This window comes from Anoplopoma fimbria, chromosome 3 (genome assembly GCF_027596085.1).
Source record: "Anoplopoma fimbria isolate UVic2021 breed Golden Eagle Sablefish chromosome 3, Afim_UVic_2022, whole genome shotgun sequence".
NCBI classification, from domain to species: domain Eukaryota; kingdom Metazoa; phylum Chordata; class Actinopteri; order Perciformes; family Anoplopomatidae; genus Anoplopoma; species Anoplopoma fimbria.
This window is the reverse complement of record NC_072451.1, coordinates 4,081,495-4,099,041: the sequence shown is the minus strand read 5'-3', so window position 1 is coordinate 4,099,041 and position 17,547 is coordinate 4,081,495. Positions and strand designations below refer to the sequence as shown.

Genomic DNA, 17,547 nt, shown 5'->3' with positions numbered 1-17,547 from the left:
TGTGTGATGAAACGAGTGAATATGAACATTGTTAAGGTTTCAGAATGATAAAGACAGATGGAGAACAATTCGATACTAAATAAGGGTGGAGGCTCTACAGGATGACTTTTCTTCTGGGCAATTATTGGGTTTTTTCCCAAATGAGACAGATATTTAAGCAGTTTATTATAAAAACGGTCTTACTGTCGCTTCCCTGGTTTTGAAAATCTCTCGGGCTTCTTCAAAGTCACATCTTTCCTCCACACATTCACGCTCCATCGAGGGATGACTCAGCTCCTCCAGGAAGGTGTTGGCCCGACGGGAGCGGAGCAGCATGTGAGCCTCCGGAGGGTCGGAGAACACTGAAGGAACTGAGGGAGACACAAGGAGAATTCTATGTTCATTAACTGACTTTTAACTGGTCCTGAATCAGTCCCAGTTTAGTCCCGATCCTCTACAGACAGAGAGAAGATCGTCTGTTTCTATAAAGTTATTCTTAAAGCTCGTCATCGGAGCCACCGGGTCGGATTCTGGAGAAACCAGATGAAATCATGAAGGTTCACCAGAAACTCCAGACTCCAGCAGCGACCAGTCCACCGTGGACAGACCCAGATCCGGCTTCACTGCAGCCTTTGACCTGCAGTCGGAGCTCCGGAGGGAAGAGGAGAGCTCAGCTCCCGGCAGCAGCAGCGTCTCCTCCTCCTCCTCCTCCTCCTCCTCTTCCAGGAGCAGAGCTTCTCCTCTCTGGGAGTCAACACCGACACCACGCTGTTGGAGACCCAGGCCGTATTACTGGACCGGCCGGAGGGAAGGGAGGACCAGGAGAACCAGAACCAGGACTGAGCGGGTCAGACTAAAGGGACTCTGGTGCTCAGAAACACTACAGCTTTAGTCCACAGGGACCAACAAAACCAACAATTTAAGTTCATTGGACTACCTTTAACTACATTAACTTGGAACAAGGATAAACAGTCGGCCTATATAACATTATATTTTACTTCATTTAATAGCCAGGACTGCTTTTCTAGGATTTGAGGACATCCGAGGGATCTATTTATATATTTGAATGCCTTTTTATGCACCTTATTTACATTGAAAGTCCCAAAAGATCTACTCATTTTCATTGTGAAGTATAAAATGTAACTTGAGGATCACACTTTCAGGTGAACAGAAATGACATCTTTACTTTGAACTACCTAAACTTTATGAGATGTGTCCAGTGATCCATGAAAGCGAACCCACCTGACCGACTGATCACCGCCGCCGACCACAGAGCGATGATGAGGGACACGAGGAGGACGAGGCGGGACATGACCTCACGTCAAACCTGCAGCCAATGAGACGAGACGGATACGAAGCCAATCAGGTCACCCCCTCAGTGTTTACACTCTCCCACTCTCTGTCTCTGTCTCTCTCTCTCTCTCTCTCTGTCTCTCTCTGTCTCTGTCTCTCTCTGTCTCTCTCTCTCTGTCTCTGTCTCTCTCTCTGTCTCTCTCTCTGTGTCTCTCTCTGTCTCTCTCTCTGTCTCTCTCTCTCTGTCTCTCTCTCTGTCTCTCTCTGTCTCTCTCTCTGTCTCTGTCTCTCTCTCTGTCTCTCTCTCTCTGTGTCTCTCTCTCTGTCTCTCTCTCTGTCTCTCTCTCTCTGTCTCTCTCTCTGTCTCTGTCTCTCTTTCTGTCTCTCTCTCTCTCTCTGTCTCTCTCCCTCTCTCTCTCTCTGTCTCTTCCTGTCTCTCTCTCTCCCTCTCTCTCTCTCTCTGTCTCTCTCTGTCTCTCTCTCTGTCTCTCTCTCTCTCTCCGGTGAAGCAGAAACAGTGACACAAACATTAATAATCATAAATCCACATATTTTAACGTGACTCACCAGATTAAAGCAGGTCAAATAGATGAACTGTGGAGACGAGACAGGAAGTCAAAATCACAGCAAACCTTTTACAATATTGATCATTTTCAGCTGAAAACACAGTAGCTGCCAAACACACATACACACAGCCCTGTTTGAACCTCTGCGACCTTTGACCCCGCCACGACCTCCGCAACGTCCTCAAACCTCTAACTGCCTCGACGACCAAGAAACAAACAGGAGGAGAGGATGTCAGAGGCCGAGAGGCGTCTTTGTACTTACGTAAAGATGGCGAGCCGTGGACGGAGACGGAGGATTCGCTCTGTTTCTGGTGTGTTAATGACTAACGGACAGTGTTTACTGCGAGTCCACAGTCTGCAGCTGTCAACACTGTCAACACACACACACACACACACACACACACACACACACACACACACACACACACACACACACACACACACACACACACACACACACACACACACACATATACACAAACCTCCACCCCCTCACCTTTGCACAGATCAGAGCCCCGTTACCCAAAAAAAAAAGTTCTTCAAACCTTCACACACACACAAGCGTCCGTCTGATCAGCTGACTGTCTGGCGATCGTTTGAGAAATAGTCACGAAACAAAATCTATTGGGTTTGTGTACAAGGACACGAATTGTCCGTTGTTTCCCGTTTCATTTGGACATTACGTTACATGCTAAAGGTTTTTTCTACAAAACCACAAAAACATCATGTTTGGGCTTAAAATAACCACAAACAAGTAGGCAACAAAACCAACAGTTGGGTTTAGGCAACAAAACCAACAGTTAGGTTTAGGCAATAAAACCAACAGTTAGGTTTAAGCAACAAAACCAACAGTTAGGTTTTAAGCAACAAAACCAACAGTTAGGTTTAAGCAACAAAACCAACAGTTAGGTTTAGGCAACAAAACCAACAGTTAGGTTTAGGCAATAAAACCAACAGTTAGGTTTAAGCAACAAAACCAACAGTTAGGTTTAGGCAACAAAACCAACAGTTAGGTTTAGGCAACAAAACCAACAGTTAGGTTTAAGCAACAAAACCAACAGTTAGGTTTAAGCAACAAAACCAACAGTTAGGTTTAGGCAACAAAACCAACAGTTAGGTTTAAGCAACAAAACCAACAGTTAGGTTTAGGCAACAAAACCAACAGTTAGGTTTAGCAACAAAACCAACAGTTGGGTTTAGGCAACAAAACCAACAGTTAGGTTTAGCAACAAAACCAACAGTTAGGTTTAGGCAACAAAACCAACAGTTAGCTTTAAGCAACAAAACCAACAGTTAGGTTTAGGCAACAAAGCCAACAGTTAGGTTTAAGCAACAAAACCAACAGTTAGGTTTAGACAACAGAACCAACAGTTAGGTTTAGACAACAAAACCAACAGTTAGGTTTAACCAACAAAACCAACAGTTAGGTTTAGACAACAGAACCAACAGTTAGGTTTAGGCAACAGAACCAACAGTTTTATCATGTGGTCACATGACCCTCTAAAAAGTGGCCTCAGGTTGCCTTTTAAAACACATTAAAACTCTTCAGACAGGAATGCAGGTGCTTGTTGTTTTCACACCTGTGAGCGGTTACGGGTGTTTAACCCGGGCCGGCCTCAGGGGCGTCGCCGGTCGTGGAAACCAGGACACTTATCAAGGTTAACTATTCATCTCCTTGTCGTCCCTTTGTGCCTCGGCCTCGTTCACTTGGCTCGGTTTACCTTTGTGTGCTCTTCTGTTTTGATTTTTTTCAGAATAAAAGCTCGGCCCCGGGACATAAAGGAGCCGTCTCTGGTTCCATGGGCGACTCTGCGTTTTGGGGACGACTAAAGAGCGTTTTGGTAAGGGACCGATGGAGGGCGAGGTCTTCCCAAAGCGATGCCCGTTTTCTTGGGATGACGGTCCGAGAAACTGGCTCGCCACCTGCTGCTTTGTGTTTGTTCCCTTCACTTCTCACCAAGGGATTTGTGTTTTCACCAATTATTTTGGTTTTTATTATTATTTATAAAGTTCCTTTATAATCTGAACTGCCAAAAAATCCCTCTTTCTATTTTTTTTTTTTTTTTTTTTTTACAAACAAGCAACTATTCTGATCCAGATCCAAACTTAAAACACGGTTTCTCAATCTTTTCTGGCCCATCAGTGACATTTGAAAACATTCATTAAAGTATTTTATTTCAAAACCGGGGGCTGCAACTAACAATCATTATCTATAAATCTGACAATTATATTCTCAATTAAAAATATGAATGATTTAATTTATAAAATCATAGAACATTGAAAGATTTCCATCCAGGTTTTTAAGGGGACGTCTTCAAATTGTTTGTTGGGTCTAATTAACAGTCCAAAACCCAAAAAACGTTCAGATTATCATATAAATGATCACACTGGAGAAGCTTGAATGGCAGAGTTTTTGTATATTTAGCTTGAAAGCTGTCATTTACGTTGGAAAATCGTGCACTCAATGTTCAAATTTGTCAACTTATGTTTCGCACTTTGAATAACGACACTTCTGGGCGTTTTTAGTGACAAATAATTGTCTTGTGATTTTAAAGACCATCCTGAAATGTTGAGATTGAGGCATTCAGGGGTTTCAAGTGTCTTTGACCTCCCAAGACCCCCTTATTTCCCGTACTGATCCTACGGAAAGTTTTTATTAATTTTTGTTCGTTTTCCTACCAAATTCCATCAGAACGTGTCAATTTCCACTCGTCCCATGAAAACAGTCTTTTTCAAATGAACTTGTGTCCACACAGGAAACTAGGTTACGTTTAGGAAACAAAACGGTTTGCTGGTTCAGGAGAAGTTCGTAGTTTGGCATAAAATACCTACAGAAGTGTTGTTACTAAAGTACTGAAGTTATGTGACTTATTAATCAACATTTTCCTCTCTTCGCTTCATCCTTGTGTCTGAAATAACACTTATTGGCATCTTTATACTTCCTCTTTCATGATTACGTGGATAACAAACAGTTATTTCATGGGATTTCTATGAATTACGGCGCATTCGTGCAACGGTGTCTTTTCACGGATGAACTGAGCAGCTGAAGGAGATTTGTTTACAGTCCGAGCTTCTTATCGCACATCGACACCGAAAGTGACAAAGAAAAGAAGCAGAAACAGAGAAGAAAGGAGTAAAGGGGGAAAGTGAGATGTCGGTAAAGAGAGGACAGAAAGCAACCACACAAATATACCAAACCCTCATGTTTGCAATTAGTTTCATTAATGTCCCGTATCCGTGTGTTCCCATGAGGCGTCGTCCTCTATGTGCTGAAATAATAAAAGTAGGCTGCTCATTGTGAAGGCTGGGAGCTTTCTCAGTGTTGGATTACTGTCATGTTGAGCAGCTTCTTGTGCCAACGAAGCTGATTGTTGAGAGGATGAAAAGAAAATTTATTCTGAAAAGTACACAAAAAAAAAGTACTTTCTATCTGTTATGGAGTCCTGAATACTTTCACAGGTATTTTCTGGAGGTGAGCATCATTCAGCGTTGTGAGGAAGTTCTGAAGAATTAAGTCAATGCTATGTCTTAAAGTGTCTTAAAGCTGCATTCTCTCTAGTGTCCACCAGGGGGCGACTCCTCTGGTTGTATAGAAGTCTATGAGAAAATGACTCTACTTCTCTCTTGATTTATTCCCTCAGTAAACATTGTAAACATGAGTTTATGGTCTCAATCTCTAGTTTCAAGTCTTCTTCAATACAGCATGATGTTCATTTAGTAAATGATGCTCCATTTAGAGTCAAACAGACCATAAAGCAGGGGATGCTTTAGGGCGGGGCTACACACTGATTGACAGGTCGACACCAGAGACGTATACGGCGTCTCTACGTCACTCCTCCTCAGTCCATATATGGTCACCTGTTTCCTGCGTCCTGCTCCCTGTTTCCTGCTCCCTGTTTCCTGCTCCCTGTTTCCTGTCTGACCCCTGCTTCCTGCTTCCTGTTTCCTGTCTGACCCCTGCTTCCTGCTTCCTGTTTCCTGTCTGACCCCTGCTTCCTGCTTCCTGTTTCCACTGCAGATCGTTCAGTTCGGGATGAATGAGAAGGTGGGTCAGGTGTCCTTCGACCTCCCCCGGCAGGGTGAGATGGTTCTGGAGAAACCGTACAGCGAAGCCACGGCTCGTCTCATCGACATCGAGGTTCGAATCCTCATCTCCGAGGCGCACCAGAGAACCCATCGACTGCTGAGTGACAAGAAGCCCGAGGTGGAGAAGGTACCGGAGATCATTCTGACCCTGTTCTGTGTTCTAGATATATGTGAGAGAAAGGGTTAGGTTCTCCAGTGGTGGTAAAACCCAGACAGGCAGGGTTCTAGGTCATTCTCCATCTGGTGTTCTCATAGAGTGGAACCAGCACTGACCCTCCAGATCAGGGTTCTCACCCTGTTCTCTGTGTTCCTCTGTTTATTGGTTGCAAGAAAAATAAATATAATATAAGAAATATAAGAAAAACTGACCTTATTGACACTAGAATCCATCTTCAAATCAAAATGCACTTACCTGTGGTTCCCATTTTCAGATACGCAACACACACACACACACACACACACACACACACACACACACACACACACACACACACACACACACACACACACACACACACACACCTATAGACAGAGAGAGAGTCAAGTTAAGTTAATGAGTCTTGTTCTCAACTTTATCATCATATATTTGTTCATCTTCTTCTCTCAAAACTATTAAAAACACATCAGTGAGGGCCTTGGTAGCCAAACACATGACACGTAATCGTGATGTCACCGGTTCGATTCCAGGTGTGGGACCTTCTTCGCATGCCCCCCCCCCCCCCTCCATTTCCAGTGTGGGAATGAGCCTCACTGTTGTTTCTTCAACACCATCATCACACTGTAGTTCATTTGGATTCATTCCAACATACAAAAACTCAATAAGCACCAAATGTGGATTCATCCGCTGACAAATGCACTGATTCTTCCTGTTTGTTTGATTAAAAACTACAGTGAGCAGCTGATTTAAGGGAGATTACAGATGAATATATATATATATATATATATATATATATATGCGCTTGTGTTTTTAAAGATCTTCAGTAGCAACTAATCCACTTAATCCTGTGGAGTTTGATTTCTTTTCCTCACTTACAACAGAAACAACACTTTATTTAATCTGCATTATTGGCACATAAAACTTTTCAATGTAAACTGGTTAAATCCAACGATGAAGAGCACCAGACGGAATATAACAGAGATTACAGTGTGATGACGAATCAAGGAGAGCTGTGAAAGGAAAGAGAGAATCTGAAAGAAGTGAGGAGGACGATGCAGAGATAAACAACGAGGCGTCTCTTCTTTCTGCTCTATTACATATTATTCTGCTGTTTCACGGTGAAGGAGGTCACGACGCAGTTCTTCTTCATCAGGACAATAAAGGACACACCTCCCTCCCTCCATCCTCCTCCCTTCTTCCTCAGCCTTTGTCTGCGACCCGGCAGGTGAGACGTGAACCTGAAAGAAGTTTTGTTTTGGGCGAGGTTTATAAATGGATCACAGCCTCCTGGATCCTGCTCATCTTCTCACAAACTCTTCTACGGACGATGCTGTGCAATTCGGACGGAGCGGTGAGGCTTTTTTGTTTGTAGGGAGCAGTTCAGGTCAGCTGGGAAATAATCGGGTTTAGTTCAGTTTTAAACACAGGTTCCACTGGTTGTTTTGAGCACTTTTCTGTAAAGAAAGTATAATTGGAATCAGAGAAAATATTCAAATTAGAAAATGTTGTCTATCTTTAAATAAATGGTATGGATATCTAAATATTCCATAATTTTCCGTCTTAGTCTTGAGCCAGAGTAGGTGAATATGGAAAATAAATCAAAAATGTTTAACATGTATTACATTAATGGATGCTATAAGATAAAAATGCATCATTTTGAAGGGTTACAGGTAAATTCATCTGTGTGACGGTGAAAGTAGCAGCTGCACATTTTAAACTTTGTATTTAAATTGTCTCGTATCTGGACACAATTCCAGATGAGGTTTATTATATTTTTGTTTCACACTTTAACAACATTTACACTGAGTTACTTCATGTGTCTGGGACGGCTCGGAAAGCGAATCTGTTCCATCAAAGTCTCCTCTAAGGCACCTGTTGGGGTACTTGATGGGAACTCAAGGAGAGTTTCTGGACCTTTCTTTTGTTGTAACTAAACTGCTCATGTGCAGATGTTCTTCTTTTTCTGGTGTTTTTGTCAGTTATCAAACAGCTCCAGGTGCATTGGTTCCTCCTTTTGGATCTTGATTTACATTTAACCCGTAAAACAAAGACAGATTGTAATCAGATTTGTGATTCGGCACAGAGATATGTGACTTTATGTTAAAGAAGGTTTATTAAATCTCATCTGGATTTTATCCGCACATGAGACACTTGAAATGTCTGCAGGTGAGATCAGAAATCAGTTTTAAAAACATTCTCAAAAGAGTGTCAGTGTTGTGAAATGAATTAATAAATTATAAGGAAATGCAGACAAACAGAACGAACACTAACACACTGAATGATGTGTGAAGATGCAGATCATCTAAAGATGTTATTATCTCACCTTCTTCTTCCTCTTGGCTCCCATCCTCCTCCTCCTCCCCCTCCAGATGCTGTCGTCCTGTCTCCTGGGACTCCTCGTCCTCTCCTCTCTCTGCTCAGCCATGTTTCACCCCGACGGCAGCGGTGAGGTGAGCAGTGGAGATGATCCCAGCACCTACAACATGCCCGGCTCTGGCAAGAATTCCACTAATTCGACTGAGTCGTCTCAGATGACTGAGTCGTCTCAGATGTCTGAGTCGTCTCAGATGACTGAGTCGTCTCAGATGTCTGAGTCGTCTCATATGTCTGAGTCGTCTCATATGTCTGAGTCGTCTCAGATGTCTGAGTCGTCTCATATGACTGAGTCGTCTCATATGACTGAGTCGTCTCATATGTCTGAGTCGTCTCAGATGACTGAGTCGTCTCAGACGTCTGATTCGTCTCATATGTCTGAGTCTTCTGAGTCCACCGAGTCCACCCCGATGTCTGAGGCTCCCTGGCCGGCCAACGCCCGCATTAGCCAAGTGCCCCACGGAGAACCGTGGCCACCCGGTGGCAACAACAGTGATTTGACCCGAATATACGGAGGCCCCGACTCGGGGTTGTTCCCGACATCTTCCTTTTGCGAGTTGCTGTTGAACTCTCCGGTTCCGCCGCCTATCGACCAGATTCCCCTTTCCTGCCTCTGTTCGCACTGTAAGGGCACCGTGGGGCCCAAAGGAGACAGAGGAGACCGGGGCCGCCCAGGTAGGTAGACCACTTCTGAACACCTGTTTAGTCCTGAGTCCTTTAAAGTCCAGAAATCCGACGGGAAACAACCACCTCATGCGTCCTTCATACTTCACAGCGCCTTAAGGACACATTATCTTTTTATAGAAAGAGCCAATCCTGTGTTTAGATAAATAATAACGTCAATCACAAATTTGCTAAAAGTTAGGAAACTTGTTTAAAGGTAACAGGACTTTATTTTTCTTAATACGATATTCAATCTGCTTTCGTTTGCTCAGATGTTCCTTTGCTTTTTAACTCATCACTAAAACTTCTGTTGAGAGAATACCAGATGAATTTGCTTGTTTTAAGAATTAAGTCTATATATATAAAACTATTAAATAGTATTGTTGTATCTTTATTTGGTTGAATACATAGTCTAAGTAGTTGTTAAGCAGAGTCTCTGTAGGCCATAGATCCGTTATAAAGTTGAACCAATCTGATTCTCGAAGGAACAATAATAAAAAATGCTGAAAGACGAAGTTTCATGTGAGGAGAGATTAATTCAGACAGCAACAGATGCTCGTGCAAAAAAAGGTGAGCAAAATATCCAGATATATTAATACCAAAAAGCGAAGAAGCTGGAGAGAAAGAGACGCTCTCGAAGCTTTGTGTCGCCAAACTAAAGACACAAAAGAATAGACGGAGAAAAGTGTAAGAAAAGAAAGAGGCACTTCATGAATCAGAAAATGTTTCAGCAAAGTTTTGTGACGAATTTCTCCAGTATTGTATATATTTGATCAGAATCAGTTCACACGGAGAGGAATTAAAGAAGGTCATGACCAAATAAAAAGAACCACTGGTCTCTGCAGGAAAAGTACTTTAAAGGACTGTGATATAAGTATTTAAAGAGTCATTGATGACACCAACAACCTGTGTTCTGTGATCAGGTGCTCCTGGGAGTCCTGGGAGAAGAGGGATGATGGGGTTCACTGGTCCTCCTGGATTCACAGGCCGTCAAGGGATGAAGGGTGAGTTAAGATTCAAGACCTTCAATCTAATCTTGTGGACACAACACCACAAACTCCTTACAACAAATACGTAACATCATCATAATAAAGGAGGTTTCAGATGAATATTAGAGACTGAGCCTAGCTAAGCATAAACACTGGAGGTAGGTGGAAATCGTTAAAAAAAGAAGAAAATACAACTTCAGATCAGTTTGAAACTGCCTGATTTCATCCACTTTCTCATCCAACTCCTGATAGACAAAAACACTATTTTGAACTGCTCTTTAAAAACCACTGTGTATTATTATTATTATTATTATTATTATTATTATTATTATTATTATTATTATTATTATTATTATTATTATTATTATTATGTGATTATAGCCACTTTCAAATGTTTCTTATGTGTAAGTAAGAACAATGAAACAATCCTGGTGAAAATGGTTGCAGTCCATCCCATCCATCTCTAGAAGAGTGCCATTGTTTATGCAACCACCAGAGGGAGCCAAAGGAAAAACCTGAATTATTCCTTGCCTTTAAATTGGACCTTACATTTTTATTTTATTGAATATTTATTAAATAACTATTTTTAAATCTCACGTACCCCCTGGAGTGCCTTCACGTACCCCCAGGGGTACACGTACCCCCATTTGAGAACCACTGCTGTAGAGGATGAAAATATCTGCTTTGTGTGCTTCAATGTTCCTTCTACGAGGACACAAGCCTCTCAAAGCCTCCTTTGTCTCACAATAGGTCCATCTTCAAAAAGCAGGCCAATGGACTTGACCTAGGGATCGTTGCTTTTTGCTCTATTCATTTCACTTTTCAAATCAATTTTATTGATATAGCCCTATATCACAAATATCAAATTAGTGCTTTACAAGCTGTGCAGCAAACAAAAGTATACATTACTTGGTATATCGAGAGTAGTAATAGCAGTAGCATTTATAATAGTAGAAGTAATGATAGAAAAATGATGCCTACTAACAATAACAGCAGCAGTGTATAATAGAATGATATTGATAATAAAAGGATGTGGTGGAAATTACACAATTTACGAAGAGGAACAAGGGGGGGGGGGGGGGGGGGCATAACACCTTCACACAGTGTAACTTAAACATACAGAGAGATAAGGTTCCCGGCCTTTTGAGTAAAACCTTCCCACCATATACTTTAAACATGCACCAATATAAATTATATCCATTACAAGGATCAGTGGTGTCAGTAATATAATTGTGAATAATAGTAGCAGTGGATGTCAGGCAGGACCCCGACCACAGTCCAGGTAAAACCACGAAGATTCCGGGGAAGTAGCTAGTTAGTAATGTGAATTGATGCGACATGAATAGCTAACTATAACCTGAACCAGTGTTGCTTTTCATTTCTGCCTTTGTCTGTTGTTACAGGTCAAAAGGGAGACCTCGGGGAGAAAGGACCCTCTGGCGCTGTCGGTTTCACCGGCATGAAGGGCAATCGGGGCTTCAAAGGTCTGCTGAGATCAGTCTTATGTGTTCAGGACTATTCACTCCATGTGAAGGGTTAACAGTGTTACAAGATAAGGACAACTTGATAGCTCGCTGAGCTGACATTACAATGGTTAAGGTTTAGGCACAAACATGACTGAGGAGGGATTATGGTTTGAGTTTTGACCTCAGTAACAGGGGACATTGAACCCCATGTGAAACAAGGCGTCAATGTTGATTTTAACCCAAACGACGATCTATTCCTAAACCTAACCAAGTAGTTTTGTTGCCTGAGTTTCCTGTGAAGACAGAAGCATATTATGAAAAGGTTGTATGCATGTAAAGAGCGGATATTAACATGTGTGGAATTTCATAGGAAAAACGCACGCAAGGTTAGTTTATACTGGTGCTTTGGGCCATAGTGCGAGCCTCCTTAGCGACGCAGCGGAGCCATTTTTACTCTATGCCCTGCTCGTTGTATTATTCTCCAAAACGCCAGAGGGGCGTACAAACAAATTCAACTGTGAAGAATCAAAACTGCAAAGTGTTTAACTGATAAATACGCCCATAGAATAAAGATGTAACCAGCAAAAAGCCATAAACCGACTTCCACAATACCGAGGAGGGATTGCTATATTTTGTGGGATATCTATTAATTATGGTGCATTGGACCATGCACTGGGCATAATTACTTGACAGACAAGAATTAGGGAGCTTTGTCAACTGAGTGTCAAAATATTTTGTATATCGAAATGTAACACAAATTCTTCATGTTTGTCTATAGGAGACAAAGGCGACCATGGGATGGAAGGCCCCTCAGGCTCACAGGGCCCCCAGGGAGAAACCGGTACATGCCCCGCCTCATGTGAGAGTCTACCAGGTCCACCAGGGGAACAAGGAGTCCCTGGATCAGCTGGAACCCGGGGTCTGCCTGGGGTGCAGGGACCAATGGGACCCAAGGGCGTTATGGGAACCAAGGGCGACATGGGTCTTTCCGGAGTCCCCGGGACGATCGGCCAGAAGGGTGATAATGGTGAGAAGGGGATGTGTGAGTGCACAGATGGGGCCGACGGCACTGATGGGAAGCAAGGAGAAAAGGGGTTCAAAGGGGACAAAGGTAACACTGGAGGCCAAGGTGTTCAGGGCCCCATCGGGCTGAAAGGTCAGGAGGGCAGCATAGGTCTCATGGGGCTGCCCGGGCCCTGCTCGCCCGCCATCCAATCAGCATTCTCTGCATCACTGAACCAGTCGTTTCCCGCTCCAAACTGGCCTGTTATCTTCTCACGCGTCCTCCTAAACATCCAGGGCCACTTCAACCCACTCATGGGCATGTACACCAGCCCCATCAACGGCACCTACGTCTTCACCTTCAACCTGGCCGTCGCCGGAAGGCCTCTCAAGGTCGGCCTGTTCCGCAACTTCCTCTCCGTGGTCAAAATAACAGAAGGAACCGACCAGTCCACCACCAGCCACACTGTCGTCCTCCACCTCTCCATGGGCGACATGGTGTGGCTGCAGGTGAAGGACTTCGAAACTAACGGCATCTTCAGCGGCGATGAGAGCAGCAGCACGTTCTCCGGGTATCTGATGTACCCCGACTCCTGTGAATTACCCAGAGGACGATTTTATATTCCCAAGCCGACATTCACTCCACCCGACTTCGTCTGGGGTTCTGAAAACCCCACCCCCACCCCCACCACCCCCACAATGCACCATAGTAGGGTACAGTCAGTCGCATTGTAGATGGATCATCCTCACACGCCCAATCACAACACACAGTGTATTTATAACTGCAACTTTTAAAGGAGGGGTATTCACCTTAATGCTGCCCCGCCCATTTTTCGCCTTCCTGTTTGAATTGTATTCGTTCTTCCGGTTTTATCACCAGCAGCGTTGTAAACAATGTTGATATTTGAGAGCATTCAGCAGCTACACGGTGGGGATTGCATTGTTTTGCAGAACCACATAAATCAGCCATCAGTGACTGTGAGGACGACGTATGAAAAGAGCCTTAAATCACATATGAGGACTTTTTAATTACTTTGTAGTGTCTCTTGGTGTGGATGGCTGCACTATGAGGAACTACTAAACTACCAAAGCACATCAGTTAACCTGCTGGTCGGAGACAAAGGGTGGACAAAGATCCACATAAAGAGTTCAAATTCATAAATATTAACCAACCTGTCTGCCTGTTGGCTAGCTCATTGTCTATCTATATAGCTATCACCAAATTCTACTTCTACTGCTACTTAAATTAAGGAAAAAATGTGAAACAGAGATGAAGCAGAAAAATACCTCCCCTTTAAATGTGGAGATAAATTCACTCTCATGATTCAACTCTCACTGAAAAATGAAAATGCATGTAGGCTTACACGTGACAGCTGGACTAATGCGTTTGATCGTGCACTTACTTAAATTAATGGCTAGACCGCTGAGCCGGTCTCTGAGTTTTACAGTTGCTGTAGAGGTTCAGACCTGCTCTAGATGTTTCAAAAGCACTTTGCATCCTCAGAGTAAATTACTTTTAGAGCCTTTATGAATATACCTTTTTGAATGTTGATGCATAAAGTTTAATGCTTCAGTTATATGTTAAATTGCAACCAAAGCTGCCGCTTCGATCACAAGTCCTCAGACATTTTATTTTAGTCCTTTTACTTTAGTAATTTTACTTTAGTATTTTTTTTTCAGACAAATGTCAGAAAATGTATGAGTTTTCAGCTTTTTCACATCCTGGATTGGTGGCATTTGCTAATAAATCCTTAATTGCTTTTGCTAAAAACAGCTCAAAGTCCAAAGGGGCCAAGGAAATAGTTGAAAACAGTCCGCGCTGAATGTTACTTAAAAAAATGATTGATTGTAAATGATGTTGCATGTCGACAAATGTCGCCAGATTTGGTTGGTTTCCAGATGAATTGGGCTACTTTTGAATAAGTTGTGCTGGTTTGAAAATCTTATGAGAACGATATTACCAAACTAGCTGTCAGACAAACAGCTTTGGATTTTGTTTTTTGTCAAAAACAAAAACAAATCCAAAATTCTGTATTAATTTGAGAAAGTATTTGATTGACACGAGCTGTATTCAATCATCGTTGGTGATAACGGAGGATCTATTTACCTTGGCATCGTAATCATTGACATTGACAAGAGAATTTGTGTATTTTGTTCTCTGACTGCATTCTGCAACATTAAATCTTTGGTTATTTAAAGCATGTATGAAGCTTTGTACGCTTATCAAGTGTTTTCTATTGCGCATGTAATGGTTTTACAGTTTTAGGGTTTATAACGAGGTTATGATTTTGGTTTTTATCAAATTGATGATGTGATTGGGCTGGAAATTGTCAATCTGCTCCAACAGCACTAAATTCCATCCAGACGACAGTTTGAGACTCATTGCACTCTGATTTTAGGCTGTTTCCAGATCAGTTCATCTCCGGGATCTCAACAGGCTTTACGCCAAATGCCTCTCCAAATCCCACATTGAATGTTCTACGGTGCAACAACACAACCGACAACAGAGGATAGCCAAAACTATGAATAACACTCGTATTTGTAAAACTGAATTTCCCCTGTGTGAGATTACCAATACAAAAACAACCGTTTAAACCGTCGCAGTTTGATTGTCACAGTGCAGTTTTCAAATGTGAGCCAGCTGCACAACACACGTCATAAAACACTTTAGTTAAGAGTAAGAAAATTAGGAGTAGCTTGTTGCTAACAAGGTTTAGCTAAGTGCAAAATTCTCCATTAAACATGTAAAAAATGTCTTGAACATCACGGCAAAACATTCTCCATCTTCATCCAGTTTAAATTTAAAAAAAAGTGAATAAATGGAGCTGATGGAGTGAGAGCATTTCTACTGTTTCTAATGGAAGATGAACTGGTTTCAGGAATCTTAGATACCAGTTCAGTTTCTGGACACGTGATTGGACGATACAGAGAGCCAATCAGACTCGCAGCAAAACAGGGAAAAGCGTCATTTTCAGCCCTCTCTGGATGGTTTCAGCGGTCATGTCGTTGTGTGTCACAGCTTGTCATACTTTGCATTGTGCTTTTTGTCTGAAATTAAAATTTTCTCCTGAGGGGTTTTGTCCGTCTGTTTTCTTCAGTGACTTTAATGTTTTGCAGCTTTCATACAATATCAGATCAGCCTATTCTGACTTCTTTTAAAAGGTCCAAAAAACCTTTCCTCGTGGCCAGTGTTTTGGTTAAATTAGTAAAAGGAAAAAAAAAGTTGAGTGAAATCTTAAGTAAAAGGAAAAATTTAAGAGTATGGTCAACATTTATTACTACTTTAACATTTGCAAGTGCCTTCATCATTTCAAGGGTTAATTGTAAAAAGAAAAGTTATTTCTTATTTAAGTTCTTCCTGCATCGCCATGAACACACACACTTTATTCTGACTCAATCCCATATACAAATTCCTGCTGCCACAAATACTTTCTCAAGAATGAATGTGGATTAATCCGCTGTTGAAAATAGACCCCAACAAATGCAGTATTTCCTTCTGTTTGTTTGATTAAAAACTACAGTGAGCAGCTGCCTTTAAACAAAGTAATGAAACAATCCTGTGCAACAAAAACCTGCATATTAATATGTGAAATCCATAGTTCAGGATGCCTGATAAATGTATTTTTTCCAAGATAAATTGCACCTTTTAGAGTGAACAGCACACCTGTGTGCTAATCAAGCTGTTTAATCAGCATCTTGATACGCCACACCTGTGAGGCAGAGGGAAGCCTTTTATGTGCGTAGAAGAAAAATCTCATGAAAAATGGGAGCAAAAACAAAAGTGTTGGGTTTATTTTATTGTTCTCTGTATTTTATTTTATTTATTTTTTAGGATTTTTGTCTTCAGTAGGACCCAATGGGCTTGGAGATAAGAGACACAGAAAGGAAGAAAGAACGTATTTAGTGACGGACTAACATGTCGTTGGTTGACAGGAAAGAATATTGACACCAAACTTGTCTTCTTTAAATCTATATTTGTAAAGTAGAGACCCTACAATATGGTTAAAATTAAACTGGTATCACCATGACATATTAGATTTAAATGTTTTCACGGAGGGAGTTTTTGGATATCTCTTGGTATCACTCCATAAATCAGAAAATAGTGTCCAAAAATCCATTTCCTCCATGTTTTAGTAATAAAATGTTGTCTTAATCAGGCTGTGAATGATATCTGAACAAACCCCTCTGCAGAAACCTTCAGAATATAGAGAAGAATGAAACTGCAAAGCTTGGTGTATGTAAGAGCTACTGAAGTGGAGATTTATGGAAAGAAATCATTTTAAAGATATGTTTTGTAAAATGACATACAATTTGGTGCCACTTCAGGTGAATAGGGTAAAAAAAAACAACTAATAGATATCAACATGAAACTTCCCCAGTTTATTACTGACATTAAGATGATTGTTTTTTGTATTACAAGTTTACTGAAATGTTATGTTTAATTATGCAAATTAGGCATCAAATTGTAACTTTTGGTGAATTTAGGAGAAATCTACAGAAGCAAAACAGACAAAGTAATAAAGTAAATGTTTTCTCTCCACTTGTCTGAAAGAAGACATGTTATGGAAGCTAAATAGCTCAGTGCAGGGAAAAACAAAGCATTACACCAAGAAAGAGCAGCTAATGCAAGAACGCAATGATCATCTTTTATTGCCACAGAGTTCAAACTGCACAGTCACACGTCACATCTTCTCTTACTGACAGATAACGTTTAGCTTTTACAATGTTATAAATGTTTTACAATTAATCTGAAGCCAGTTTAACAGTGAGTGATACGGCCGACGAGTTTTTTTGAATTTTCTATGCACTGCCATAAAATACTCATGTTCAGAAACCACTGTTATGAGCACAGGTCAAATATAATTAAACTTTCCGCTTCAACTAAAACAACTTCTTTGCCTTCTTCAGCCTCATAAATTCCACTTGTTCTCAGATTAGAGAAAATTAACAGATGACCAATGTTATTTATATTT

General features: G+C 41.5%; 2 protein-coding genes across 3 annotated transcripts in view; one reads left to right on the top strand and one right to left on the bottom strand.

Annotated features, from left to right (window-relative positions):
- proca (protein C (inactivator of coagulation factors Va and VIIIa), a) overlaps positions 1-2,182 on the bottom strand; it is a 7,486-nt gene extending 5,304 nt beyond the window's left edge. The window contains exons 1-4 of one of the 2 annotated variants that reach the window (XM_054596478.1): positions 2,101-2,182; positions 1,840-1,866; positions 1,222-1,306; positions 184-350 (exon numbers count right to left, since the gene is read on the bottom strand). In XM_054596478.1, coding sequence (XP_054452453.1) covers positions 184-350; positions 1,222-1,291 — 237 coding nt within the window. In that variant the 5' untranslated portion in view covers positions 1,292-1,306; positions 1,840-1,866; positions 2,101-2,182. Of the gene's footprint in view, positions 1-183; positions 351-1,221; positions 1,307-1,839; positions 1,867-1,961; positions 2,066-2,100 lie in introns of those variants that run through there. The other variant, XM_054596479.1, reaches the window with a different exon arrangement.
- Positions 2,183-5,871: 3,689 nt separating this feature from the next.
- Positions 5,872-13,309, top strand: LOC129117053 (otolin-1-like). Its single transcript, XM_054627634.1, has 5 exons — positions 5,872-6,051; positions 8,451-9,129; positions 10,041-10,121; positions 11,510-11,590; positions 12,351-13,309. Exons 1-5 carry the CDS (start codon positions 5,872-5,874, stop codon positions 13,307-13,309), a joined length of 1,980 nt encoding a protein of 659 aa, XP_054483609.1.
- Positions 13,310-17,547: the final 4,238 nt, after the last annotated feature.